General features: G+C 37.1%; 1 protein-coding gene across 1 annotated transcript; it reads left to right on the top strand.

Moving 5' to 3' along the window:
• Window positions 1-894: 894 nt before the first annotated feature.
• Window positions 895-27,814, top strand: trim37 (tripartite motif containing 37). The gene is made up of 25 exons (XM_051907867.1): window positions 895-1,062; window positions 1,747-1,827; window positions 2,618-2,719; window positions 3,370-3,410; window positions 3,919-4,035; window positions 5,063-5,150; window positions 5,347-5,469; window positions 6,232-6,355; window positions 6,443-6,510; window positions 6,854-6,978; window positions 7,303-7,353; window positions 7,445-7,526; window positions 7,620-7,696; window positions 7,789-7,968; window positions 9,750-9,864; window positions 10,464-10,661; window positions 11,070-11,206; window positions 13,478-13,560; window positions 15,615-15,791; window positions 15,911-16,201; window positions 17,688-17,852; window positions 18,249-18,441; window positions 19,501-19,619; window positions 19,953-20,105; window positions 20,775-27,814. Exons 2-25 carry the CDS (start codon window positions 1,807-1,809, stop codon window positions 20,831-20,833), a joined length of 2,889 nt encoding a protein of 962 aa, XP_051763827.1. The 5' UTR covers window positions 895-1,062; window positions 1,747-1,806; the 3' UTR covers window positions 20,834-27,814.

Genomic DNA, 27,814 nt, shown 5'->3' with positions numbered 1-27,814 from the left:
AAACCTGAGTCTCGTACGATGGTTCCACTGTACCTGTAGGCCTCCAGAGGTTCTCAGTATAGAATGTAGGCCGGCGTCTCTCAGGAGAGTTCAAGTGATACCGTAAAATCTTCATTTACTATGCAAGTACTCTACATTTGCACTCATTATTCAGTCAATATGTAACATTCATTTTTGTTTGGTTATTTTAAACATTAATATAGCATGTATTGTATGAATTATGATTAGTAGCATTTGACAAAAAACACTTAAACTTTTTTAGTTTGAACTTTCAACTTTTACTGTTACAATAGAAAACATACATGCGGGCATCAATTTAAAGGGATAGTTGACCCAAAAATGAAAATTCTGTCATCATTTACTCACCCTCAAGTTGTTCTAAACCTGTACAAATTTCTTTGTTCTGCTGAACACAAAGGAAGATATTTTGAAGAAAGTTTGTAACCAGGCTGCTTTGGGGTACCATTGACTTCCACAGTTCGGGGAAAAGAAAATTTGGAAATCAATGGTGCCCCAGAACTGTTCAGTTTCCCACATTCTTTAAAATATCTTCCTTTGTGTTCAACAGAACAAAAAAATGTATACAGGTTTGGAACAACCTGAGGGTGTGTAAATGATGACAGAATTTTCATTTTTCGGTGAACTATCCCTTTAATATACGTTTCTAAATGTGACATAACACCTCAGAATTTAGTTAGAAAAACGGTTAAAATAGGACACAGGCAAAACTGAATAGTCATGAATTAAATATTTGATGTTGGCGCTTTCGAGTGGGCGTGTCAATTCGCTAAATACACCGCCCACTCCATATACGCGTTTGTAATTGGTTAATGCTAATTCCATCGGCTACCAACAGTGAATACGATTGGTGGGTACGGTCTCCCATGGTGACTGACACGGTCTCCCATGGTGACTGACATTGACATATAGGCGCTACATTCGCTGCTTGCTGCTAGTCTATAAACAAGCAGTCTGATGCTACAATACCTGTTTATAAAACACTAAATTAATAGCGTTTGATGTAGACAGTCGGATTGACGGATTTGAGTGCAACATTAAAAGGTAAATGCATTTTGATAGATACGAGTTTTTCCTGCATGGTGAGCAGTTTTGAGCAGCTAACCCCTAGCTAACTTGCTAATATGCTAAACTGCGCTACATCACTTGCTAGTATGTATTGTGTATTTGCGATAATGTTTTATTTTAACAGGTTATCAATCGTTTCATGTCTTCTCAGCAATGGCATTGAGTTTTGTGCTCGCACATGAAGATTTTTCTTGCTGAATGTGCTCAAATATTGTCTCTGCTTGCATATTTAATGGATGACAGCGTTTGCTATTAGTTGAACTGGTTGTTATATTGACTGTTTATGGGTTATTTTGATTTTTAAAGTCAACCCTTACTACTAAAAGCTTGTATTTGATACAGCTATGTGCTTTTTAACACCATAAATGCCTCCAGTTGATGTTGGCAGATGTATCCTGCAGCATTTTGGCAGTTCATTCAATATTCTGTGTTTATTTCATTATATGTTTTGGCCATCTGCGGTCATAAACAGTAAAGCTCATACAGATGAATGTCTTCTGCCACTTGTCACATCAGCTCTGCGTTGCCATACATATTTATAGTAAATAGACTGTCTTTTTGTAGACTAGCAGACTGTGTGCATGATATTGCTAAATCATCAGTCTTCATTAATAAAATGTGAGCATCTAAATGGGCTCTGCTGTCTGTTTTTTACCTCAGTGAAAGCACCAGGATTTTCCCGTCAGATATATTTGGCTGTCAGAAGTCAAACTGGCTGAGATGGATGAGCAGAGTGTTGAGGTATGTTTACTGTGTGTGTGTGTGTGTGTGTGTGTGTTTTATATTAACAGGCACCAAATTGCTTTTTGTTCAGGGACGAAAACTTGACATAACATTAAATTTAACCTTTACCCAAACAGGAAAAGTCTGTCTTCATTTACTCACCCTTATATCCTTCAAACGTGAATAGCTTTCCTTGTGCCTTGGGACACAAAAGCTGAATTTATGAGGAATGTTCTAAACACTCTCTTGTCAATATAACAGAACTGATTTAGAACTCCCAAGTTCTTTTGTATAGCGCTTTTCGCAATGAATATATTGTTCCAAAGCAGCTTTACAAAAAATGCTTGTTTTGATGTTACAATTTAGGAAGTATTCTGTATCAGCCAGAGATGAGTGTATCAAAGTAATGTCCATATCGCAGTAATGCACAGCTTCAATATATGTTATGTGGATAGTTAATGTCATGTTATGATCATACTATTTTATCAGATATAATTGTAATATGTTTATGAGAAGCACCAAATAACAGAAAAGATCCATAAGATTTGTGCGTTATATTACAAGTTGGAAGCACATCAAAGAAAAGAAACTACATGAGGGTGAGTAAATGACAGAATATTCATTTTGGGGTGAACTTTAAGAACATAAACTGTAAGTGAATTGTAGTGAATATTGTTAGTATTACGCTAATAAAGTCGTGTTCATGTGTAATCTATCAAGAAGCTCATTATATGTTGTTTAAAAGTTGACAGACCACTGTCCCTCTTAAGTTTGTCTGAATTGCCTCTTCTCTTGCGTCCCTCTTCAGAGTATTGCGGAAGTTTTCCGATGCTTCATTTGCATGGAAAAGCTGCGCGATGCCCGTCTATGCCCTCATTGTTCCAAACTCTGCTGTTTCAGCTGCATACGGGTGAGCAAACATGTACACACTCATTAACAACACAGTGATCATCTACACACAGCCTAGAGGAGCTCACAGTGTACCAGAGCCCTGTCAGTTAATCAATGCTCCCTGTGCTCTCTTCATTTCAGCTTAACAGGACATGAGTAAATTCATATACAGGGGATTTGGTTTAAAAACATTTATAAAGTATTTTTTGGAAATATTGCACACTTCACTTTAACTCAAGATCTGTGTCCGGTTGCATAAACTGCTTAGACTAGTCTTAAAAGTTAGCCAACTCATTTTTTTCCTCAAGACTAGTCCTAACTTTTTAAAGTCAGCAACATTAAAAGGTAGTTTGGTCTACTTTGAAAAGGAAAAGTAAAACTGTTTACTCCTTGGCTAACTGGTAGTTGCTCAAGACACAGTCTTAACATAGTGTCTAAGTTTATGCAACTGGCTCCAGGATATGAAAGATTATAGTTGTTTTTGACAAAAGGGGTTAGATGCTTTTTACATTCCTTTTTAGATGTTTTCCAAGTGCATGTTGAGAAGAATCCCACTAATAAAACTCTTAAAATGTATTTTAATAATTGACATATTACTGATTCCGGCGATAAGCCAAGCTAGCGTTTATAAATTAGTAAATTTTGTTCTTCTGTTTCTCTTCCTGGCAGCGATGGCTGACTGAACAGAGAGCTCAATGTCCCCACTGTCGGTAAGTTCTGAGCTTCAACTTCAAATAATGCTTTGTGCTCTGACAGTCTTTGGAGTAAATCTAGAGGATTAAGTATTGATTTTTCTATTGTTAGAGTTCAAGGAATGAGATCATTTCAGGGAAGCATTGATTAGTTACAATAAAAAAAACTGCATCCAAAACAACTTTAGACAACTGGACCAGAGCCACCTGATATTTGGCAACAGAAACACACTTGCATAGTTGCCAAAGCAGTTTGAAGTGTGTTGAAACTAGAGCTCTATAATTAAAGCTCAAAGCCTTTATTGGGAGTGCTGGAACAGATTCATCCCTGATACTCATTTTTGGTTGATTTAAAAAAAATATCAAAATGATTTAATAACAAAGACAGAGTTTTGCAGAACCAACTTGAATTCCGTTTGCAAAACTGTGTTCTCTTGATTTTTTTTAAAAAAAAGTGTGAATAATAATAATAATAATAAATGTGTATGGTCCTTTGGCTAATAAAACTTCTAAATGTTGAATTCAGAGCTCCGCTTCAGCTGAGGGAACTGGTCAACTGTCGCTGGGCAGAGGAAGTGACTCAACAACTGGACACACTGCAGCTCTGCAACCTCACAAAACATGAGGAGAACGACAAAGACAAGTGAGCCATACACTTATTCACACTGAATATTAATGCAATCTTCATGGTGGCACGACTGTTTTTTCGTAACTATATACATTACTATTCAAAAGTTTGGACAGTAATTTTTTTGTTTTGTTTTTTTTAAAGAAAGAAATTAATAGTTTCATTTAGCAAGGACACATTACATTAAATTGAACAAAAGTGACAGATTGTTTTTTTGTAACATTATAAATGTCTTTAATATTTCAAATAAATGCTGTTTCTGAACTTTCTATTCACCAAAAATTCCTAAAAATGCATCACCGTTTCCATAAAAATATTAAACAACTGTTTTCAACATTGATAATAAAATACAAAATATATCTTGAGCACCAAATCAGCATGTTAGAATGATTTCTGAAGGATCATGTGACATTGAAAAATGGCGTAATGGATGCTGAAAATTCAGCTTTACCATCACATGAATAAATTACATTTTAAAATATATTAAAAAAGAAAACAGATATTTTAAATTGTAATAATATTTTAAAATATTACTGTATTCACTGTATTTTTGATGAAATAAATCCAATCTTGCCATAAGAGACTACGTTCAAAAACATTAAAAATCATACTGGCCCTAAACCTTTGAACGGTGGTGTGTCTATATAATTAATATTTCTATTTATAATATGTTTATTTAAATTTATTTAAATACTGTGAAATTTATATTGAATTTAAGTATTACATTTAGTTTCAATTATTGTTTTTTTATTATTTCACACTTTGTTTAGATTATTATAGCTTTTAAAATGTAATCATATTTTTTATCATGGATTTAAAGTAATCATATCTAGACAGAAGGCATTTGACTAGTAAAAAATAGGCATGATAAAATGTTTTCTTATAGGAAAAAAAAGAAATGCCACAGAGAGAATACTGGGTTTTTCATTTCTGGGATGGAGTCTCCTCGCATTTTAACATTTTATCAAATGACTAAGTGACCAATTAGTGTACTCACTGCCAGTGATCCTCTCCTCACTCCGTCATTCTCTCACCTTAACAGGTGTGAGAACCATCATGAAAAGTTGAGCGTGTTCTGCTGGACTTGTAAGAAGTGCATCTGTCACCAGTGCGCTCTGTGGGGAGGCATGGTATGTGTTTCTGTCTTCAAAACACATTAGTCAGGCTGGTGGATTACGTGTTTGGTGTCATTTCCTCCTCTGATCCAAATGTGTTAAGGTGAAACATGACGGTCACACTTAGGAGGAAATTATCAATACTGCACCTAACATTAACGGATGTTAGTTTGTTTCAAACGGGAACTTGCTTATCTCCTCCTCTCCACAGCATGGAGGTCATACGTTCAAACCCCTGGCCGAGATCTACGAGCAGCATGTGACGAAGGTGAACGAGGAGGTGGCTAAGCTGCGGCGCCGGCTAATGGAGCTCATTAGTCTGGTTCAAGAAGTGGTAAGCACCCTTGCTTCTCATTGACGCCCACTCGGAACAATTTAGACGTTTTCTGAGTTGACAGTTCATAATGGATGCTAGTTTACCAGCCACAAATGCCTTTTAGATGGAACTGCTAATGACAAATCAAATGTTATCTAATTACATGTATTCCTGGTTTGACAAGTGCTGTTGAAGGCGTTTTACATAATGTAGAACTCCAGGACGCCAAGAAACCCACACAAATCCATCAGTTACTGATTATAGCTCACTTTTGAATCCTTCATAAGGTGCTTGTCCAATAGAGGGCGCCACAGCACGAAACAAATTTATCCACAGCAAATTTAAGATGTTCAAGATTCACTATATGGACAAAAAACATCTAGTGGAAAGTCTTTCCAGAAGTGTAAGTAGTAGTGCTGAAGGCAAAGCTGAACTTTTAGCAGCCATTACTCCAGTCTGTAGTGTCACATGATCCTTCACAAATCATTCTAATATGCTGATTTGGTGCTCAATAAACATTTCTTATTAATGTTGAAAACATTTTTGTTGGTGAATAGAAAGAACAAAAGAACAGGGGGGGGGGGATCTTACTGAGCGCAAAATAGTGTGGGTAGTGTGTGGGAGTGTGTTTGGGTGTCTACATACTTTTGGCCATATAATATAGATTTTGGTATTCTTAACTTTGATAGTAATGCTAAACCAACAAAATTTAAAAGAAATAAGGTCAAAAGTATGTCTTATATTCTGTGTTAATTTAACCACATTTTATTTGTTTTTCAGGAGAAGAACGTCGAGGCGGTGCGTGGTGCGAAGGATGAAAGGGTGAGGGAAATCCGGAATGCTGTAGAAATGATGATTGCTCGGCTCGATAATCAGCTCAAGAACAAACTCATCACGCTCATGGGTACAATCCTGCTTTTCTTCTGACAGTTTTCATATAACCTGATCTTTGAGGTTATATTTGTCTAATGTAGTGTTGCTGCACCCACAGGACAGAAGACCTCTCTGACACAGGAAACAGAACTGCTGGAGTCTCTGCTGCAGGAAGTGGAACATCAGGTGTGTGGTGTCAGTGTATGAGTAAAATAATACAGACATGCAATGGGGTCCAAGAGTGTGAGACAATCAAAGAAACTTGAAAAAAATAAATATTATTTTAATGTATAAAGTTAAATAAGAATTGTACTTTCAGATGCACTATTACTAAAACAAATTTAATTATGAGTCAAATCAAATTTAGTAAGAAAATTTGACCAATAAAAGGAGAACAAACCAAAAACGAAGTTATTCTGAAAATTCATGTTAAAGTTTCACTTTAACTTTTCACCTACATTATGTTAATTGAATGATTTTGTAGTGGAAAAAATAGCAGTAAAGTGTGACGTGTGCTTACACCCTACAGCTGCGTTCGTGCAGTAAGAGCGAGCTGATCTCTAAGAGTCCAGAGATCCTGCTCATGTTCCAGCAGGTTCACAGGAAACCAATGCAGTCTTTTGTCACCACTCCTGTCCCACCAGACTTCACCAGGTACACACATTTAGATACTGTACCTGTTATACAGCCACTTCATGCAGCGACAAGATCTTAGTAAACTTGATGTTTTGTGCTTTCTGTGGCAGACTGTGAATAATGAATAAACACGCACACCTGTAATAAAAAAAAAATCTCTAGGCTTATAGAGCCGTTCAATCATGGTGTCAATTTGTAGGCCAACATGGTACGCTACTTCACTTAAAATAATACAAATTATTTATAAATGAAATAAAGTTTGTGGTTAACATTTCTTGAATAGACTTTCCCATTTCAATCTGCGAGATAAATTGCACGCAGTCATATCTCATTTCTTCTCAGTGAGCTGGTCCCTGCCTATGACTCCAGCACTTTTGTTTTGGCAAACTTCAGGTAATGACCCTCCCTTTGTCTCTCTTATTAATTTATTTCTTAAATGGTGCATTAGTTCTCTTGCATGACTTGAATTTTTCATTGCCTTAAGTACTCTGCGGCAGAGAGCCGACCCCGTCTACAGCCCCCCGCTCCAGATATCAGGCCTGTGCTGGAGGTTGAAGGTTTATCCGGTAAGTTTGTCACATATAACATGGAGACAAATTGAAATTCAATTTTTTTTTTCAAATTTACCTATTCTCACAGACTTTGTTTTTGTGGTTTAGGATGGCAATGGAGTTGTTCGGGGAAACTATCTCTCTGTTTTTCTGGAGTTGTCTGCAGGGCTTCCTGAGACGTCCAAGTAGGCTGCACTCCCTGCTCTTGTCCTCTTATCCTGCTGCATAGTCTCACAAATAACTTTTTTTAATGCCTATATCTTTGCATTTCTTCTAGATATGAATACAGGGTGGAGATGGTCCATCAGGCCTCCAGTGACCCCACTAAAAACATCATTCGAGAGTTTGCATCGGACTTTGAGGTGGGCGAGTGCTGGGGGTATAACAGGTTCTTCAGGTTGGACCTTCTCGCCAGTGAAGGATACTTGAATATGCAGACTGACACTCTTGTGCTCAGGTGCGAGCTTGCATATTTATATTAGACCATTTTATTGCTCTAATAGCTCCTTTAGTATTGAAGGGGTCATGAACTGCATTTTTAAAAAAATTTATGCTGTTCTTTGAGGTCCACTTATAATGTTAGCAAGATTTTTGCATTAAAAACATCCTAATTTAGAAGTAATAGGCAATTTTCTATCCTGTTTTTCACCCTTTTTGAAATACTCAGTTTTGATAGGCGTGCCACATTCAAGACTTGGAATTAAACTCCCAATGCTATGATTGGGTAACACCATGTCTACACCAGACGCAAGCGACTTGACGCGACATGACAAAAGCAAATAAAACCCATTATAATCAGTGATGCTGTCTACACTGGATGCGGCATGAAATTGATGCCCTGTTCTATTTCTGAGGTACTTCAAGCTCTTGCGCTACTTCTGATACGAAGGACAAATGAATTTGCAACAGTTGCTTTGTTGCATCCAGTGTGGACACAGGGTTTTGCATATTAAAATAATTTTGAACGTTCCCGCTACACGTGTGTGGAATTGTTTGAAAACCTCTGATGTTCGCCATACATGTTCCTGATCCCGGATCAGAAGACAAACCTACACCTCATATACCAAGAATACTCAGTCTGCGACAGCTTGGTAATAAATACATTTTTTTTATTATATTTATTTTCTTATGTATTTGTGAGGTTATATTGTATTTTATTGCATTATATTAGTGTTGAAACGAAGACATTATATTCTCATTATATAGTTAAAACATTTGCCAGCTGTGAAACATTTTTGCATATTACATATGCTTTATAAGTCTTGGTTGTGGCAAATAAAGTTAAGGTACTTGGAGTTAACTCCGTTATAGTTGACAAAGGATAAATTACGTTGTTTTGTGTAAACGAATTATAAATGAATGTACCCTCATTTGTCGCACTGTTGTTATATTCATCGTTTACCATTTTCAGTAAAGTGAAAGAATATGTAAATGTAAAATAAAGCAAATAAATGAACAGTGTCTTACTGAACTTTGTTAAAAGACAAGGAAGGCAATGCAAAAACTGAGGATTACAAGACGTTTTGTAGTGCCAAGTTGTGGAAAAACACAGTCATCATTTTTGCTGGAGCAATCCTGTGTTTGCGCCTCTCTCATTTTTACTACTACATGGCATGCATGAAGTGGGGCTAAAGAGGCAATGATGTAGAAATATGCGTTGATTTTCTGCAGAGGTGGTCTTTCATTGCACTTTTACGTCATACTGAGGCAAAGTCCGAAACAAGACATTTTGGGAGCTTGGTTTCAATAAAAGCTTTTTTTTGGACTAACGAGTAAGTTTTGAGTTCTGAAACTTACAGGATATTTTTATAGTACAATGACCTCTTATATGTCAAAAGTTAGATTTCTCAATTCAAGACCCCTTTAATATCAATATTAGTAAGTTAATTTACTTTGTTGTGCCTGTGTTAGTTATTATAGCCTGTTGACACAGATAAAAGCATAGCCTACGTGTTTTCAAAAACATCTTGAATGGGATTTAATGTTGAAGTCTCAAGATTAAACAAAGTGTCTTAAATGCTGCATTTATGCCAAAATATGTTGGAAAAAAAGGTAAGACTCATTGAAACGCTTAAAGACATCCTTCCAGCTCAGATGGATGCAAGAGCGGGTCCTGTGTGAACTATTTCCTCTGCTTTTAGAATAACCATTCAATGTATTGGATACAATCCAGGGGTGTATCCAGTGTATGCTGTCTTGTTCATTTCTCAAGCTCTGCTTTTTCCATTAATGTCACAGGTATCAAGTGCGATCACCTACATTTTTTCAGAAGTGCAGAGATCAGTATTGGTATATAACTCAGCTGGAGTCGGCCCAGTCCAGTTACATTCAGCAGATCAACAACCTAAAAGAGGTCAGTGTTAAAGACGCCGCTATATGTATTTCTGTGTAACCCTGAAAGCCTCCTTAGGATCTAGCTAGAAGAAACTGCATTGTTTCATACTTGAACAGAATTTGTACTGACTGTTTAGCTTTCCTCTATACAGACATGAATTTATTTATGAATGCATTTGCTGTTCATGTAATATTAATGCTATAACATTTAATGCCTGTTAATGTTTTTAAGCTTAACTAAATAGATAGTCCACCCAAAAATGAAAATTCTGTCATCATTTACTCACCTTCATGTTATTCCAAACTTGTATGACTTTCTTCTGTGGAACACAAAAGAAGATATTTTGAATAATGTTGGAAAGAAAATGGCTCCCATTGACTTCCATAGTATGTTTGGTCCATACAATGGAAGTCAATGGGAACTGAAACTGTTTTCTTTCCAGCATTATTCAAAATATCATCCTTTGTGTTCCACAGAAGAAAAGTCATGCAAGTTTGAAACAACATTAGGGTGAGTAAATGATGACTGAAATTACATTTTTGGGTGGACTAACATTTTAAGAAACACTTTTTCCTATGTATCTTATGTTGCTTATGTTCTGGTATATTTCTTTTCAGAGGTTGGCCATAGAACTGTTCCGTCGGCAAAAGTCGCGGAGTTCCTCTCCACCTGATCGGCGTCTCTGCCCCACGACTTCCTCTGGGAGAGACTCTCGTCAGGGGAAGAGCTCCGTACTGGAGGAAGGGAGTCAGGCAGCATCAGTAGGGACTAAGGAAGATGAGGATGAAGAGAAGACCCAGCATGATGACTCTAATGTAAGGCCTGCGAGAGCAGCATGATGACGTTTATAGTTACTTTTTTTTTTTTTTTTTATCATTTTAGCAATAAAATGTTCAATGTTTTTCTTCTTCCCTTTGAGAACTGGAAAAGTTTTTTACTCCCATAAGATATTATCCATCATTTCATCATAGCCACATCTTGAACATCTTTGATTCTCTTGCATCATCATCATCTGACAGTATATGCTTTTAGGCATATAACATTCAAATCAGACTACACTCTTTGTGATCTCTAAAGAAAACCAGCCTACATACAAATGTAATGTAGTGAACCTGCAGCCCTGACAGCCACATAATTTGAATCATTTTTGTGCTTGGAGCTATTTGATGTAATATTACGCACATTAGGATCAGTTTGATGATGATGTGTTGATGCAACGTTAGGAGTTGTCTGACGGGGATCTGGAGGTGGACTGTCTAACTGGAGATGAAGATGTCAATCCTCTGGATGGAAGTAGCACCTCTGGGAGCTCAACAGCCACCAGTAACACAGAGGAGAATGACATTGACGAAGAGACCATGTATGTAAGATTTAAAAACAGCCTTAGCAAAAATTCAGAATGTGCTTTTAAAGCAGAAAAACTTGACTCTTAGTGATTTTATCATGGATGTTAGAGGCATAATTCACCCAAAATATGGGAATTCTCTCAGCTTTTATTTACTGTTATGTTGGCTTCAGACGTGTTGTAATATAGCGCAGTGGAAGACATATAGACTATTTTATGTTGCTTTTTTATTTATTTCTTTTTTTGGAGCTTGGCAGTCTCCATTAATTTTCTTTCATATAGAAATATGCGGCTTGGAGATTCTTTTTGAAGATTTTTATTTGAAGAAAAAAAAAAAAAAAAAACACACAGCATGCCACCCGCATAAATAATGACAGCATTTTCTTTTTTGCCTGAACTATTTCCTTTAACCCAGGTAAAATCAGATGATATTATTATTATTATTATTATTATTATTAACAGCTTTATATATGGCTCATCCAATCAGGTTTTAGAGTCAGAATTATTTTATTTTATAATATTTATTTTATAGTAATTGATGGAAAACAGCACTTGATGAAAGTCACAAGCTTCACTGTGGTACGTATGTAGATAATGTATATCTATTGAAAGTGTTTCTGGCAAAATCGTGATCAGCTCTAATAGCGTTTCCCCCCAGTACTCAGTACTCATCATTTGCTAGGTCACATCCTCATGGTGTGGTAAATACTAGTGTACTAAGATTATTGCATAAGAGATGGTGCTTTGTGTGCCAGAGGGTAACAGCTGTATCCTCCCCCTGGCTGGAAAACACAGTTTAATTAGGGCTGATACTAGATTTGTGACAGGCAGCCCCTTGCACTCTGTGTTTAACCAGAGAAGAGCTGTTCTTTCTGTCCTGTCCTATCACGATCTGAGAAAATGAGCACTATTGGCAGCTTTGACTTGTGTAGGCTCTGTGAGAGTGCTCGTGTTTCTGTAGTGAGGTGTTGGAGTCAGAACCTCACATGTTTCTGCTCATGCTGCCGGCTACCGCCCGCTCACACAGCTCTCAAACACACATTGCTCCAACCAGATGAGATGAATGAGTCATCAGAGCCTCTACCTCCTGCTTACAAATGCTCGTTCTCACAGTCTCTGTCTTTTCCAGCGTGCACACACATACGTGCACTCTTGTTCTCAGGCCCACGCACATTCTCTCACACCTTTGACTCCATTTGCTCGAGTGTTTTGTGTGTGCTTTGTAAAGGTGCCCATGCGCCCAAATGTCAGAAGCCCACTTCCTCAGGATAAAGTAAGGGTGAGAGGGAATTATGAGGTTAGGAACTGTTTACACCTGGTATTATCATCTCAAATGCAGTTCCTGTGACCTCTTGATTTGATTTTCCATCATTTGTATTTGAACAGTTTTTCCATCATAAAGCAAAAAAAGCTCCAAAGCTTTTTTTTAAAACTCGTAGCAAATGTTTTTAAGCTTTTCGGATGTGCTTCACATGTTCTTCACATGTGCTTCACATGCATCCTGATGTCAGTCAGACAAACCAGAGAAGTCATGTGCATGTAAATGTGCTTATTCAAATGTCTCGATTGGATGGTTATTTTCTTTTAAAGCCACACATACCCGGCAATGTACATACACGCTTGTTTTAGCGCAGTGGTTGACCATTTATTAGGCAGTTTGTCACTTTTTTTCTGGAAAAAAGATTCAAGATTTTTCCAGAATAGATTTAAATTATATACCCTAACCCTATTTAAAGATCATTTTTATTGGTGGGGCCAGTGCAATACTAGCAGGGTAAGTAAACATTTATTCGGTGTATCCGTGTGGAGTCGTAGCTCTCAGCTTCTATAAATACTGTAGTGGATAAGCGCAAAGAACCGCTAGAGAGGACTGAGTCATCACATGGTTGAGCCTGAGACAATGGTTCATGTGTTACCCTTACACACAGACACACACACATACTCACATATACATACATATTCAGCAGTAAGCTTGGAGCAGAATGCTATCAACACCCCCTGTGGAGAAGCTTATTTCAGACCGTACCACTTTTCACTATTAACAGGGGGAGCCACACAAATGAATCCCCATCTATTTAAAGCATGTGGCGATACTCTGAGGACATAATGCCCGGCCACGCCTCATTTAGCTCCGTTGGGATCCAATTAATCATTCAAAACCTTTCCACACATACATCAAATATTAGAGCTGATCTGGTTATGCACTGTAGATTTGTTTACTTGCTGCTGACATTCCACTAGTACTAGAGAAATAATACAACTGTGAATTGTTTCCGTCTGTGGTAGGTCTGGTGAGAATGACGTGGAGTACAGCGGGAATCTAGACCTTGAGGAAGGTGAATTACCCGATGATGTTGCCGGGGCAACAGGTGAACCAGATTTTCTGCGTCCAAGCGCCCTCATTGATTCTAATAATGTTGTTTCTCTAATGAAAAGAGAGTGTCATGCATATGGCAATCTGGTGTGTTGAAACACTTGGCTTTGAAGTGTCATCGACTGCGACACCCTGTTAATCAGTTGTAGTGATGTAACCGAGCCAAATTACCATATTAAAACCCTGTTAGAGCTTCTTCTGAAATACTGTTAGTGTTCACTAAATTGAAATGACATTTAATCATTTCCTAAAAACTAGAACTATAATGTTTTTATAGTTAAAACAGCTGAGCAGTGTTATTGTTAAAGTCTTCATCAAACAGAAGTTGCGATCATGTTTTAATCATCTTTTAAGTGAAACGGCTTCTCAAACAAGAAAATAAATGTAGGACGGGACTTCATTTTGTCCATTGGAAATTGATTGGATCGTTGGATTGTTGTCGTTTGCTAATTGCTGTTATCTCATGTGAGTGACAGGTTGCTGGAGAGGAGGGGGAAGTTATTTTGATGAAATCAATGAAAATCTAAGTCATTAATCATAAATAATGCAATATTCAATTAAAAATAATTGTCAATTTTGATTTCATTGGGGCTTCAACTAAAAGTATTTAAAAAATACTGAAATAATATAAAATATAAATATATTAGATGAAAAACTTTTAATTTATTTTAGGTAATTGCCAAGGCAACATTTAAAATTTGTTTAAGATGATGCACTAAAATTACTAAAACTAAAGCTGAAATAGAAATACATTTAAGCTAAATGGAAATTAAAAAAAATAAATAAATAATGAAAATGACATAAAAATGACTAAAACTGCAGCTAAAATTAAAAAATAAAGTTAATGAAAAAGTTAATTAAAAATAGTATGTTAATAAAACTAAAATAACACTGTAATGCTGAGAAATTATTAATATACAAAATTAAATTATTTACATAAACACATTACTACTTGTGGTGTGCATATTTTTTATTTATTTATTTATTTATTTTTAAATGTAACAGTCCATCGTCAATTATTCCTAAGCTATTTTGGACAATATTTATTTAAAATGCATTAAAAAAAAATGTAAAAACAAAATTGGCAATATCCGTTGGTGTATAGTCCAAATGAGCATGATTATTTACTAATCTGATAATAGATGACAATTTCAGTAGTCAATACCAATAGCAGTAAAACTGTGTACCAACAAAAGTGTACCATACACTCCTTTATTAAAATTACATTTAATTGAATTAAAACAATGACATGAAGTCTTTAAAGGTGGGGTATCCATTTTTTCAACAACGCTGTTAGACATTGTTGATATTTGGAATCAACCCAAACAAACCCACCCCTCTCTTCATTGCTCCGTCTCCAAAACTCACCTTCCAATCCTAACCACCCTGCTCTGAGTCGGCCTCGAACCCCGGCCCGTCCGCAGCACAGCAGCCCCAGACAATCATGACACTCAAACCCAATTTTACTCACATGAAAAGCGGGTTCAAAGCAGCCTCCACGTGGAGGCTTTTCAGGCCTTCCTGCTTAGCTCTCTTCAGCGCTGGAAAGCTTTTCTAATATTAACGCGTGTCCTAAAGATCTTGCCCAGTCATAAACCTTCATTCCAGTGATATTCTTTTGAGCTCTTTTGTATTGTCTCATTTCTCTTTCTGCGTTTTTTTTTTTTTTTTTTTTTTTCTCCCCCCAAATCTCCCTCTTGCTTGTTCTGTCTCCACGACCGTCATACGCCCCCTAATGCTGATTGGTTAGACGTTTGTTGTTGGTATCGGCCCGACTAACTTCCAAACAGTGTATATGAAATAACGGATACCCCACCTTTAAACTTTAAGTACTTCTGTAGGTGAATCTTTTTGACCTGTCTTTGATCCATATGCTACAAATTGTGATGTAATCTACTGTACTGTACAAATACTCTCTCACAATTGTGATAGACGTATACCTGTACTTTTCATATCCCTACTGGCTACCACATTTACATGCTAACCTACTGACTATAGCTGTGTAAAGCAAAGTCCTCTCTGTTCTAACTGTCTCCCCCTGTTGGTCAGGAGATTCTGGTGCCTGTGCCCGGGGTTCAAGGCGTGGGGCAGGTGCAAGTTCAGCCAGCCTCCTGGAGATCGACCCGGTCATCCTCATCCAACTCTTGGACCTGAAGGACCGCAACCATGTGGAGTCACTGTGGGGGATGCAGCCCCGCCCCCCTACCTCTCTCCTCCAGAGCCAAGGTGTCAATGATGTCATCAAAATGGAGATTGCAATTATGAAGTGAACTCAATAACACGTTAAAATGACTGTAGCATCTAAAATTGGTATGATTCATCATGACTCAATTTTTGATCGACAGCTGCTGCTGTGCCCTCTCGTAAAGAGCGTGAGCGTCGTCCTCAGGCGGTGCGTCGTTCAGCCCCGGACTCGGGGGTCCTGATCAGACTGAAGGCTCAGATGGCAGAAGTGCGCAGTAAGATGTCGGACGTGAAAGGGCAGCTGGAAGCTCGTGGTGGAGCCGGTCGAGTCTCCTCTCAGGGAGCCTCAAACCATGAGCAGGGCCCCTCCATGGACTCAGAGATGGGACCCAGCCGCAAACCCAGTGAACTGCTCTTCAAAGCGCCCATCTCATCACGACACTCTCGCAGTGGTATGACAGTTTTTTTTTTTTTTTTAAGAATTATTTTTTGCTTTTATTCAAACAGTGCGATCGGAGAGAGGACAGTAAACAAAGTGTGAGGGAGAGTGGTGGGACTCGTAACACAACCATTGTTTTTTATTAACATGAAGATTAGATCTTAGATTAGATTTTAGATTAAACTTTTATGAATCTGTATGAGAAATTGTCATTTACTTGCCTTTTTAAATTAATTTTTAAGTACAAATATTCCATGTAGTCTTTAAAATTATTATGAGCTCCTAAAACTGCTTGCGTAATGATTGTTAAATAATTAGCAAAGTGCTGTGTAAAGTATTTTTAGATGGAGTATAGATATCACACTGCAGGAAATGTCAAAAATGAGGCTGTTTATTTTTTGCTTAAGGTTTTCATTTAGTGTTGATAGAGATATCAAGATTTTGATATTAGTCCAACTTTACCATCTACAGGATATATTGAACTTTTTTTGTACTCTGAATAGATTTTGTACTCTGAATAGATGCTGTTCTTTCTATTCATCAAAGAATCCTGAAAAAAAAAAAAAAAGTATCACGGTTTCCACAAAAATATTAATCTGAACAAATATTTTCAACATTGATAATACTTAAAAATTAGGGATGCACCGATATATCGGCCAATAATCGGTATCGGCTGATAAAAGCAAATTTTCACACTAATGGCTGTCGGTCAATAGTTTAAAAACAACCGATAGTCAGGGCCGATATATCCTGTCAATCAAAAGAGGGCTGGAAAATGCACTGCATTTGGGCTTTGTGTAAAGAAAATGCTAAGAAACCAGTTTGATATTCAATATTAATAGTAATTATATGGATTAATAACATTGAGAAAGTTAAGAATATTAATTTAGTCTTCAGAATTTAGTTTATGTGTGTTAATATTAATTTGAGTAATGTGTTTGTTTGTAACTGATACCAGTTACTCTGAAACAAGTTGATGAAATGGAGAGAATAAAGTTTTTATTTGCATTTCTTTCAAAATATGATAATTAAAAATATAATGATTAATTATTATTTATAATGAAATTATCATTAATTTAAAAAAAGGTATAAAAGGCAGAACCCCCAAACAATTGGTATCGGTATCGGCAGATATCACTCCGAATAATTGGTATCGGTGGAGAAATATGGAGTAGTGTCCGTGCATCTCTATTAAAAATGTTTCTTGAACTCCAAATCAGCATATTAGAGTGATTTCTGAAGAATAATTTGACTCTGAGGAGTAATGACTGCAAAAAAATTCAGCTTTGCCTTCACAGGAATAAATTACATTTTAAAATATATTAAAAGGAAAAAGTTATTTTCATTTGTAGTAATATTTCACAATATTTCTGTATTTACTGTATTGATCAAGAGCATACAAGACAAAAATATAATAACATCTTACAGACCGCACACTTCTGAACGGTAGTGTATATTGTTGTAGATTCAGCCTGGCTTTGTTTTGATCTTTGTTTTAGGAGTGAAGAAGGCTGGTTCTCCTAAGCAGGAGAGTGTGGGGGCGCTGGGTGGACTGTCCCTGCGCCGGGGTGTGGATGCTGGGGAGAAAGAGCTGAGAGGAGCAGGGCGAGAGTCCCCTACTGAACCTGCTCTGTGTCCCAGAGAGGGACCCTCCTCCTTGGATGGTTTGTACACTACACTGTTCATCTTGTGATTATTGAAATGAAATGAGAAACAGTCAACATGGTAGACAAGTCGTCCGCCATCTGACTGGTTTATCTAGTGAGAAAAACACACAGCATGCTGCTTTCAGCATATCGCACCATAAGTATTTTTAAGAGGCCATGTTAGGTTAGGCCATTTTTTTTTTTACAGGACTTCCTTAAGACTGACTACTAAACTAGCCATTGAGATAACGCTCAACTTAGTCGATTATGAAAATGTAGTTTTGCCCATCCCTAGAAGCAACAATAGCGAGGAATAATCTGAAAAGATTAATTTGGGGGAAAAGCCCAAAGACTTCTGGGAAGCTTTCAGGGCGTATTCAAATCGTCTGAAATGACGTTATCTGTGTTTTGCAGGCTCCCTGAAAGCACGGAGTGTGCAGAGTTCTCCTCCCTCGCTGGGAAGCAGCTCCTCTTCCTCTGATAAACCCTCCGGCTCTAAACACGAGGAACTGCTGTACGGAGCTTCAGCTTCAGGCCTGTTCAGCATCACAGCTCTCAATGAAGCGGCTGCACCCGCCACCAAACAGCGCAGGACTCCAGCCATTGGGTAATGTACAGAAACAAGCCAGCAGCATCACTGTGTAATTGTGTATCCATTCATAAACAAATCCAGTAATTGGGCTTGATTGAAGGTTCCAGTTTTTATACCTAGAATAGACATTTAAATGCTGATGAGATCCTCAGTAATGGTGCGTGGATTTTAATTTGTCATTACATTCATTAGCATTATTATAACCTGTTGAGTTGTATTCTGATACTGTAAATTACCGGATGGCCTTTGTATTCACTCGATGAAAGAGACTTTATTGACACAATAGCTTTCACAATGCTAATGTTTGGTGCTATTGAAGTTTTGTTTTACTGTTTTGCTTTGTTTTGGGGTTTGATTTGATTAGTTGTTTTTTGTTTTCTTTTTTTGTTTGTTTTTTGTTTGGTTTGGTTTGGTTTCACATTAAATATTTGTCATACAATAGCTTTCACCAGGCAAATTTTTGTTTTGTTGGTTTCATGTAAAATACCAAGACACTTAATGTCTTTGCATGCCAGTATTTGGCTTAATGGCTTTGTTCTGTGTTTTGTTTTATTTACTTTTTGCTTTGTTTTGTGGTATTTGTTTTCTTTGGATTAGTTTTTCTTTTTCTTTTTTTTTCTCACAAAAAAGCATGACACAAAATGGTGTTCACCATGCTAATGTTTTGTTTGGGGTTTTTTGGCTTGGGTTTTGCTTTAGTGTTTTTTTTTTTTCCATACAAAAAATGGCATAATACACAACTTAAACTTTTTTGTTTTGTTATGATTGTACTGGTTTGTAAAATAACATGACACTTAATGACTTTCAGCATGCCAATATCCATTTTCTGTTTTGTTTTATTATTTTCTTTTGCTTTCATTTTTATATATATATATATATATATATATATATAATATATATATAATATGTGTGTGTATGTATGTATGTATGTGTATATATTTATTTATTTATTTGTTTTTTTTAAGTGGGGTTTTTTATTTCTTTCTTTATTTCTTTTTACATAAAATAGCATGATACACAATGTTTTTATTTATCTATTTATTTTTACCATGCTGATAAGATTGTACCCCTCAGACCTGGCCTGCTGACAGACAGCTCTCTGAACTGTGATCAAGAGAGTGCCGACGAGATCCATCAGTCACTGCTGTCACTGGCTGAGCCATCGTCCTCTTCCTCCTCACGCCCTGATGAAGGTGAGACATGAAGATCCGCTCTCAAAAACATGGGTAATAATTACACTGCAGAACATTATACTTGTGTTGCATCAATGAGTCATTGCACAAACTGTGAAGGAACGCACTGTCATTCAGCTGCACATAAAATTAGACGTGTTCTCAGGATATTATAGTTAATCACCAGTTAAATACTCCAAAAGGCCTGAGGTTACCGCCAGGATGCTCATGAGTAACACTCCCTTATCTGATGCTTGATTGCAAAGGAAGTAAAGCACAACTAATACAGAAAAACACGTGTTCTCAGTACTGATATCTGCCAGTTCATATAAAGTCATGGCCGTCTGTCCTCAGGTCTCCTCAGTCAAAAACAGCCTCACCACGTGCTGCCGAGCATGAGCAGCGACAGCGAGCTGGACTGTGACACGGAGAATGAGAATGAGGATGAGGTTGTGGCTCTGGAGGCTGGAGACTGTGCGTTTGACACCAGAACACTACCCTGCCCAGGTTTATATCTCACACTTCACTGACACTGTTAGTTCAACCACTGCTACCAGTCAAAAGTTTGGACACACTTGAATGAAGTTGTTTTTTCATGATATTTTCATGATATCTCAAGGCTTAAAGGCACAATATGTATTTTTTCGCCGCTAGAGGTCGCCTATTCAAAACAAAGGCATAGCTTGATGACGCCGCGATTTAGCGCGGAATCACGGGAGAAGTCCTCTACACCTCACAGCCAGGGAAAAACAATCCAAAGGGACTCAGGCAGAAATCATGTTCTTGGATGAGATTATTAACATTACTGTAGTACGTACACAGAGCAGGGAGAAATCTGCTAAAAGAATTAGATTTGATGTTTTCTAACATTTTGGTAGTTGAAGATGCAAATTTTAAGGTTAAAATTGTTAAATCCAAACAAAATCATGATTTTTGCCTGTTATATCTCCCCTTTTAATTCTATATTAGGGAAACCCTGAATCACAGCCTGTATGATGGATAAATGTAATTACGTGCTTTATTAAAGTTTAAAATAGGTCAGCCACCTGTTTAGTCTCTGATTATCTCTGTGGGTGGCCACAGTGCACCAGCTTATTATAATATTCCAGTATTATGACTTTTGTTCCAGCGGCCTGTGTGTGGTCTGCTGAAGTCCTGTCTGTGTGTCGTTCTCAGGCGAGCAGCTGATCCCTGATGATCTGAGCTTTGTGTCCGGAGAGACCACAGAGAGGTGATCCGCCACAGTGCTACAGAAATGCCTTGAAGTCGTCAGGCTCTGAATGTGCTCTTTGCATTATGTCTGTGCACTTACTTTATGTTCAGATAGAACAGGAATATATCTGCTACTGTATACATTATTTAAGAGAAACACAACTTTCAGGATGGGAAAGAAAAGTGTTTTTTCCTCTCTGCATTGTGAAATGCGCAACATTCCGTTATAAAGCTTAGGTGTATATATTTAAATGTGCATACTAGATAATCATATTACAGTTATATACTACATTTCTTTATTTTTGCAATGCTGCTTATTGTCATAAATTCATAGGGAGTTGCCAAACACCACTTTTTTTTCCTTTGAGTCAATAACTGGGTTCAAGTGTTTTGGCACTTTGAGTCAGAATGTCAATACAGGTGCTGCTCTGTTACCGATACATGTGGCTTTATTCTTTGTGCAGTGTGTGTGTGTGTGTATATATATATATTAGTGAGGTTTTTTTTTTTTTTTGTACCCCCACTGTAACTGTCTAGTCATCAAAGTATAGCTTTCTATACCCAAAACATGTTTACATTGACTAAATGTTTGCAAAAAGGGAACATGGAGCTGATACAAGTTCAAGTAATTTTCTGACTTTGACAGGGATGTAATTGTGTTTTTATATATTTCAAATAAGCAGTTATTACACAGCTCAGTTACAAGCACTTATGAACTTATTAACGCTACATTCCAATTTTTGCTTGGTTTTTTTTTCTTTCCTTTTTTAACCCATGTTAACTCCTATAAGATGTCCAAATAAAAGGCAGTTACATACTTAAACCAAAGTCTCAGGTGGGTCCAAGTCTGTTTTTAGCCCCAGGTCGCATCAGAACTGCTCCAGTGTTAGTGTGGTTTAGTTTGAGCTCAGACTGTTGTGGCAGCAGCAGCTGGGAAATCGCACCATTTGTTGTGTATAGATGTCATGACATTATCAACAGCTGGGGAGTGATGCAGTTATATTCATTTGAGGTCACAGTGTTGCTCTTTGCATGTACAGCTTTCGCTCAGTACCGTCTGTTGAAAGTGTGAATGTTTTGTTGAAAAGTGTACTGCGAGTAATGCGTTGCTTTTGCTGTTTAATAATTGTTGGCTTAAGAATTAACAACAGGTCAGTGCTTTATACAAATACTACTTTTTCCCCTCTGCTTCCTCTCCAGCATGTTTTATAGCCTCTGCAAAGTCTAAAACAATGATAACAGTGTTCCTTGAATATTCAATGTAAATCTAATGCTGTTCTTTGTGCTGTAATAATAATAATAATAATAATGTCCCTATGTTGATGTTTCATGTTTCATATTTCATATGAGCAAGAGGGCAGTGTGTTTACGGCTTTCTTTCTCTAGCATGTTTTTAAAGATTTTTTTTGGGGGGGCGGGGGGGGGATATGCACAGAATGTACTGTATATTTATCTAAATTAAAACCTGAACAAATAAATGACGCGATACTATAAAATGCTTTATTTTTCTTTGAGTGACATAAATTGCAGTGTTCAAAGTGTACAAAAAATAAATAAAAATTACAGGTCCAATTTCACCCCAAATAAAAATTATATAGTAAAATCTAATGAAAAGACATAATTTAAGATATAAACCTTATTCAGAGCAGCGCCATGACAGGTGTAAAATCGAGGCTGTTATCTACCGTGTTTTTAATGGCATCTGCTGTAAAAGGCTGTATAAAGCTCCTAGATCACTTATAATGTTCCACAACTCAAGTTGTCTGGAGTTTTTTTGTCAGCTGAAAACATGGCGCTGCTGTGAATAAGGTCCAAAAAATACTTATATGTGTTCAGTTACATTTTGTATTATTTATGACAGACTTTTAGACAACTTTTATAGACTTTAGAAAAGTCTTTTGGACTTTTCATTTTATTTTATTTCCTGGCATTCCAACTTTTTTCCAATATATATATATATTTTTTTTTTAAATCAGCATAAATTAAATGCATTTATTATACTATTATCTATACATATATTTTATATTAAAAATATATATTTTAACTTTCTTTGTTAAAATTTTCATAAAAATGTCACTTCAAAAATTGATTCTAAAAACAGATTTCTAAAACCTAAACTTTTTTTTTTTTTTTTAGATTTTGAGGTCCTGGATCTGAGCCCAAAAAGAATTATATAATAAAATATGAGAAAAAATTAAATCTAAAAAAATGTTTGTGTTAAATTAAATCTAGGTTACTTTTTTCAATTAAGCAGATTTTTTATTATTATTATTTTTTTTTTTTTTTTTTTAAATTAGTTTACTGTTTTTGAGTATTTTTTTGGCAAGGTGACATTAAATATTTTTTATTTTATTTACTGTATAATACAGTAATTTTTTTTTTAAATCAGCATACGTTAATACATTAATAGCAACACAGCAAATACCTTTATTATACCATTATTTATAAATACACTTTATATATATATATATATATATATATATATATACTTTATATAAAGTTTATTTATTAAGCTAAACTTAATTAAAAGTTTCATTAGAATTTTCATAAACATTTCACACTTCAAAAAACCTAATGATTCTAAAAATAGACTTCTAAAACATAAACTATATTTTATATTTCTTGCTTCATTTGGGGTGAAATATGACCTGGATGTGGTTTTCATGAGATTATTCACCCACTAACTGCTGTGTGTGTGTATGTGCGCGCGCATGTCCGCTGTCTGTCTGCACCTGCTGTCTAGTCTGTACGATGTGCAGTGCCAGGTCGGTGCTGTGTGAGAATAAGCCCAGCAGTGTTTATGTGGATGAGTGCGTGTTGGCTCTGATTCTGTCCTCTTCACATCCGTTCCTGCCCCTCCTCCAGCACCTGACTGCCAACACTCACTTCAGTCTCTATAAAGACATGTTGCAATAGATCCGTGTCAGTATCAGGATAATAATAACATACCTGGTTGGCTTATACATCCTTCAACATTCCCAGTTATTTAAGCCTCTAAATGTGTGTGTGTTTTGTGCTGTGATGACCGATCTTCAGGCCATTTCAGAGGATTTATGTAACACGGCGGACCTTTTTTTGTAGGGAAAGTGTTGGACACTAAGTACACAGTTTTAATTTACTGCTCATCCAGAAAGCGGAACACTAAATCCTGTTCTCAGTGCAATTCATCACCTTCAATCTGGACCACTCAACCGGAAAAATCCAGCTTAAATTTTAACTCAAGTAAACATCTTTTTTTTTAGTTACAGGTATTTTAGACACAATAGCACTGGATGGCTTTCACTTGTGCTAGATTTAAAATAAAATACATGTGCAAAAATGTCTGTTTAATGCATCAATCCTAATTTCCAATGCTTTAACACAACATCACTGTTGATTTTGTTTGAAATCAGTCTTTTAGACCGAAATTGAACTTGTTTGCTATGCTTTCAGTGACAGCTTGAGACAAAAGTACAACACATGACATATTTTGCGTAACAATTACGTAAACTACATGTTTGAAAAGGAAAAGCTCTTCTGAAGTTCAGCAGGGACTTTAAAAATATAGCCATAAATAAGTTAAGAATGATTAAAGTTTAATATACACGCCACAACACAGACCAGGAGACACTTCCTGTGCTATAGTCTCCATCACACCTGAACTGCTGATAAACACCAGCTACATGCTGTTATGTACGTATATAGGCCTAGACATAATTATAAGACTATTTTATAATTATTATATAGTGTCATTTAAAATCATGTCAAATAAAGTCTATAACCAGGTGACATAACGTTGCATGTGTGACAAGGACTCGCGCTCCTTTCGCCACAGGAAGTGCAAGTAGCTTGATTAAAAAGCAGCTTGTTCAATTAAATTGTCCTGTGTTATTGCCAGGGCCTGACAGGTGGAGGACGGAGACTATAATTACACGTCCTGGCTCAGAAAGCCTTCAGGGGTCACAACCAGGCCTTGTGTGTGACAGCAAAAAGGACTCGCTGTACTTCAGATCTCAGAACACACACAAATTAATTGAAACAGTTAAGCTGCTACTTATGCATAGCCTAAGGTAAGACTGAAACATGTCTGAGACTGTAAAAACTACTGTAAATCTTAAGGGATTTACACAAACATATGTTATTATTACACTAATACTGAATATCGGCATAAACTAGGGGTTTGGGAAATCTGAAACCAGTTAGTGGATATGTCATATGCCAGTCAGCCTCACGAACATACCAACATTGTTCTGACTGAACGGACCCTAAAGATGCAGTGAAATTCCAGCAAAAATTTTCTGGCAAAAAAGTTCCATTTATCGTCAATAGTGTAGCGATGTATGAAGCACAGCACAGAAGTCACTTTCAAATCGGGCTTTCTGTTGGTCAACGCGGCAAACCAACTTGTTTGAAAAATGGTATGGATTCCTACTGAAATTACTGTATTTGGCAAGCGAAAAGTAAATGTGACCGTGCCGTAAGAGTCACTTTTTTGTGAATCAGCGCTGTGACTACTGTTTCATGTGGGAATGTTTAAATGACGCCTGAAGATATATTTAAATTCCCCCTGTAATCAATAATTTTATCTCTTAAAACTTAACTTGATCACCAAAGTGACATTTAAAAAAAATTTCCTGTGAAAAAAAATTCTTCATGTTTTAAAATAGCTTGAATGTAGCCTGAACTCTACACCCTTGCTTCATTTAATATACGTGGATCTATGAATATGCTAATTAGCCCCGCCTCCACTCACTCGCATGAGCTCAGAGATCCACTCGGTCAACTTACTGAGGTAAACGCTGCACAATGGTATCGCTCTTTACAATGTCAGATACACGACGGTAATTAATATGATTAGCCTTTTGCTTGACTACATTTTCAAACAGCTGCTCATAATGTGTTGTTACTGTTACAAACCATGTTCCCGTTTGCGAGTGAGACGGCTGTCTTCAAAAAATCAGTATCCTTAGAAACGCTTTGAACACCTCAGAACATCAGTGAGAAAGGCATATTCATCATATGAATACGATACATATGAAGGCATAACATCGTTATACTGAGAATGCAAAAAAACAGTATGCGAACAGAGTAGTATATCAGAATTCATGGTATTCGAAAAACAGTAGGCTAAAAGTACACTGATGACACTACTTCCGGCGAGATTCTGAAGTGCCACGCTGGTAGGTCATGTGATAGTAACAACATGGCGGATGTAGTACGTCCGAATTCATTCATACTAGACGCGTTTTAGTCATTTTCGCGGAACTCTGTGAATGGCTGAACTCGAAAAATGCAAATAACTTTCCCGTTTTTAGTACATTGTTGTCATGTAAACATACACTTAAATTTTTTGTAGCATTTTTTGTTGTTGTTCAGTGGCATGCCATATAATCTTTGCAGGGTGTATTTGCAAAACATACCTAGCCTATATCTGTATGATGGAAACAAACCAGCATTTCAGACAAAAATTTGAGTAAAAAAAACTTTAAAAACCTTTTTGTTGTTGTTAAATTTGAACCTTGAAGCTATTTAAATCATGACTTTCAGGTCACCTTTCTTCTATTAATAACACTATGACCAAAATATTAGTGATCAGTCAAGCTATGAATCAGACCATGAAAACTTACGCATGCCATTAAAAAACAAAAGCTCTTTAGATACAGTAGTGGTTTCTCATCAACACAGGTTTAATAGAATACAGTGATGACCATCAGTAACATAGGTTTCTTCTTTAAGATACGTTTTTCTTCCCCTCTAAGTTGTCTGGAAACCCTTCCTCAGCTTTGCTTTAGAGAAGACAAGCCCTTTGAAGAGCTCTCTTCACTCATGGCTTGCGTAGGTTCATTATTGCTAGCAGAAAAAGAGCAGTACTCAACAGTACATGGACAAAAAGCAGTGACAGCAAGTGAGGAGAGGGCTAACCGTCATGAAAGATAGAGCGCGCGCCCTTGACGCAGAAACTATCGCTAACAGGGGAAACGCTGCGTCTAACAGTCAGTCCATGGGGGCCAAGGCTCAAGATTATGTGAAGACGAAGTGAGATGTTCTTCGTTGACATGAACCGTCCGAAAACTTTGGTCCTTTGACTCATTACCACTCGGTGAATAAGCGAGAGCCTGTGACTGCCAGCGCTGCATCTGTTAGACTCTGCGCACTTCCAAGTAGTTTTCAAGTACGTACTTCAGTGAGAAGGAGGCGGGGCCAGGGGTTACTGAAAAGCGTTACAGACTTCTGTATCCATCTGAGTTATCAGTGGTGATTAAAATAGCACATTTAGGAGACGGACATCACATACACATCCCAAATGTTACGCGCACTCACGCACTCAAAACATACGTACATGTATACAATATATGTAAGTTACTACACTTTTGATATATAATTTGTGCCCCGTACGAGGTTATGATCGTGAGGGAGATTGTACATGATGGTGAGGGTGAAAGGGGAAGGCTATTTCTGAATCTATTCGCCGCATATATCATCTCGAGCGGAGCTTCGTCGCGAGGTCCGTGTCCTGTGAGCTGCGCTCATCCATCTCCGGTCATCAATCCCGTATCGAAGGCCTTGAGGGAACGTTTTCCGCTTCTAGTGCAGATCTTCGATTTACGATTCATGGTGCAGCTGGTGACGTGCTCAAAAACTTCCACAAGGGTATAAAACCTGGTGACGAATCTCACAATGCGTACAAACATTCGGGACAGGCGTCTTTTAATGCGGGTAAATGTTTCATTGATCCTCCTCCTTGTTCGTTTCAAGCTCTAAAGGAGGGTTCCTCTTACATTCGACATCTGGATGTACATTCTGGACCAGTTAAAATGCACCATGACAGTTTAACTAACCATTCAAGCCCCCTTTTTTGACAGGAGAACAATGATGTCGGGTGAGAAGTGAAATTCGTGGCTGGAGGCGGATGAGGGGAGCCTGAATGACAACACATAAGCTAAGTGATGGACGTTTATGCCCGCCCCCCGCCCATTATCTATCCCTCTGCCAACAAACAAAAAATAAATAAATAAACGGAAACA

The sequence above is a fragment of the Ctenopharyngodon idella genome, chromosome 10 (genome assembly GCF_019924925.1).
Source record: "Ctenopharyngodon idella isolate HZGC_01 chromosome 10, HZGC01, whole genome shotgun sequence".
Taxonomy (NCBI): domain Eukaryota; kingdom Metazoa; phylum Chordata; class Actinopteri; order Cypriniformes; family Xenocyprididae; genus Ctenopharyngodon; species Ctenopharyngodon idella.
The sequence above is the reverse complement of the archived record's forward strand: the minus strand, read 5'-3'. Positions and strand labels throughout refer to the sequence as shown.

Bases quoted from the DNA above. Each gene is read 5' to 3' on its own strand.
- trim37 (XM_051907867.1), top strand. From the start codon at position 1,807: ATGGATGAGCAGAGTGTTGAG. The intron at 6,511-6,853 runs GTGTGTGGTGTC...TACACCCTACAG, and splicing joins TGCAGGAAGTGGAACATCAG to CTGCGTTCGTGCAGTAAGAG. The intron at 18,442-19,500 runs GTAATGTACAGA...TGTACCCCTCAG, and splicing joins CGCAGGACTCCAGCCATTGG to ACCTGGCCTGCTGACAGACA.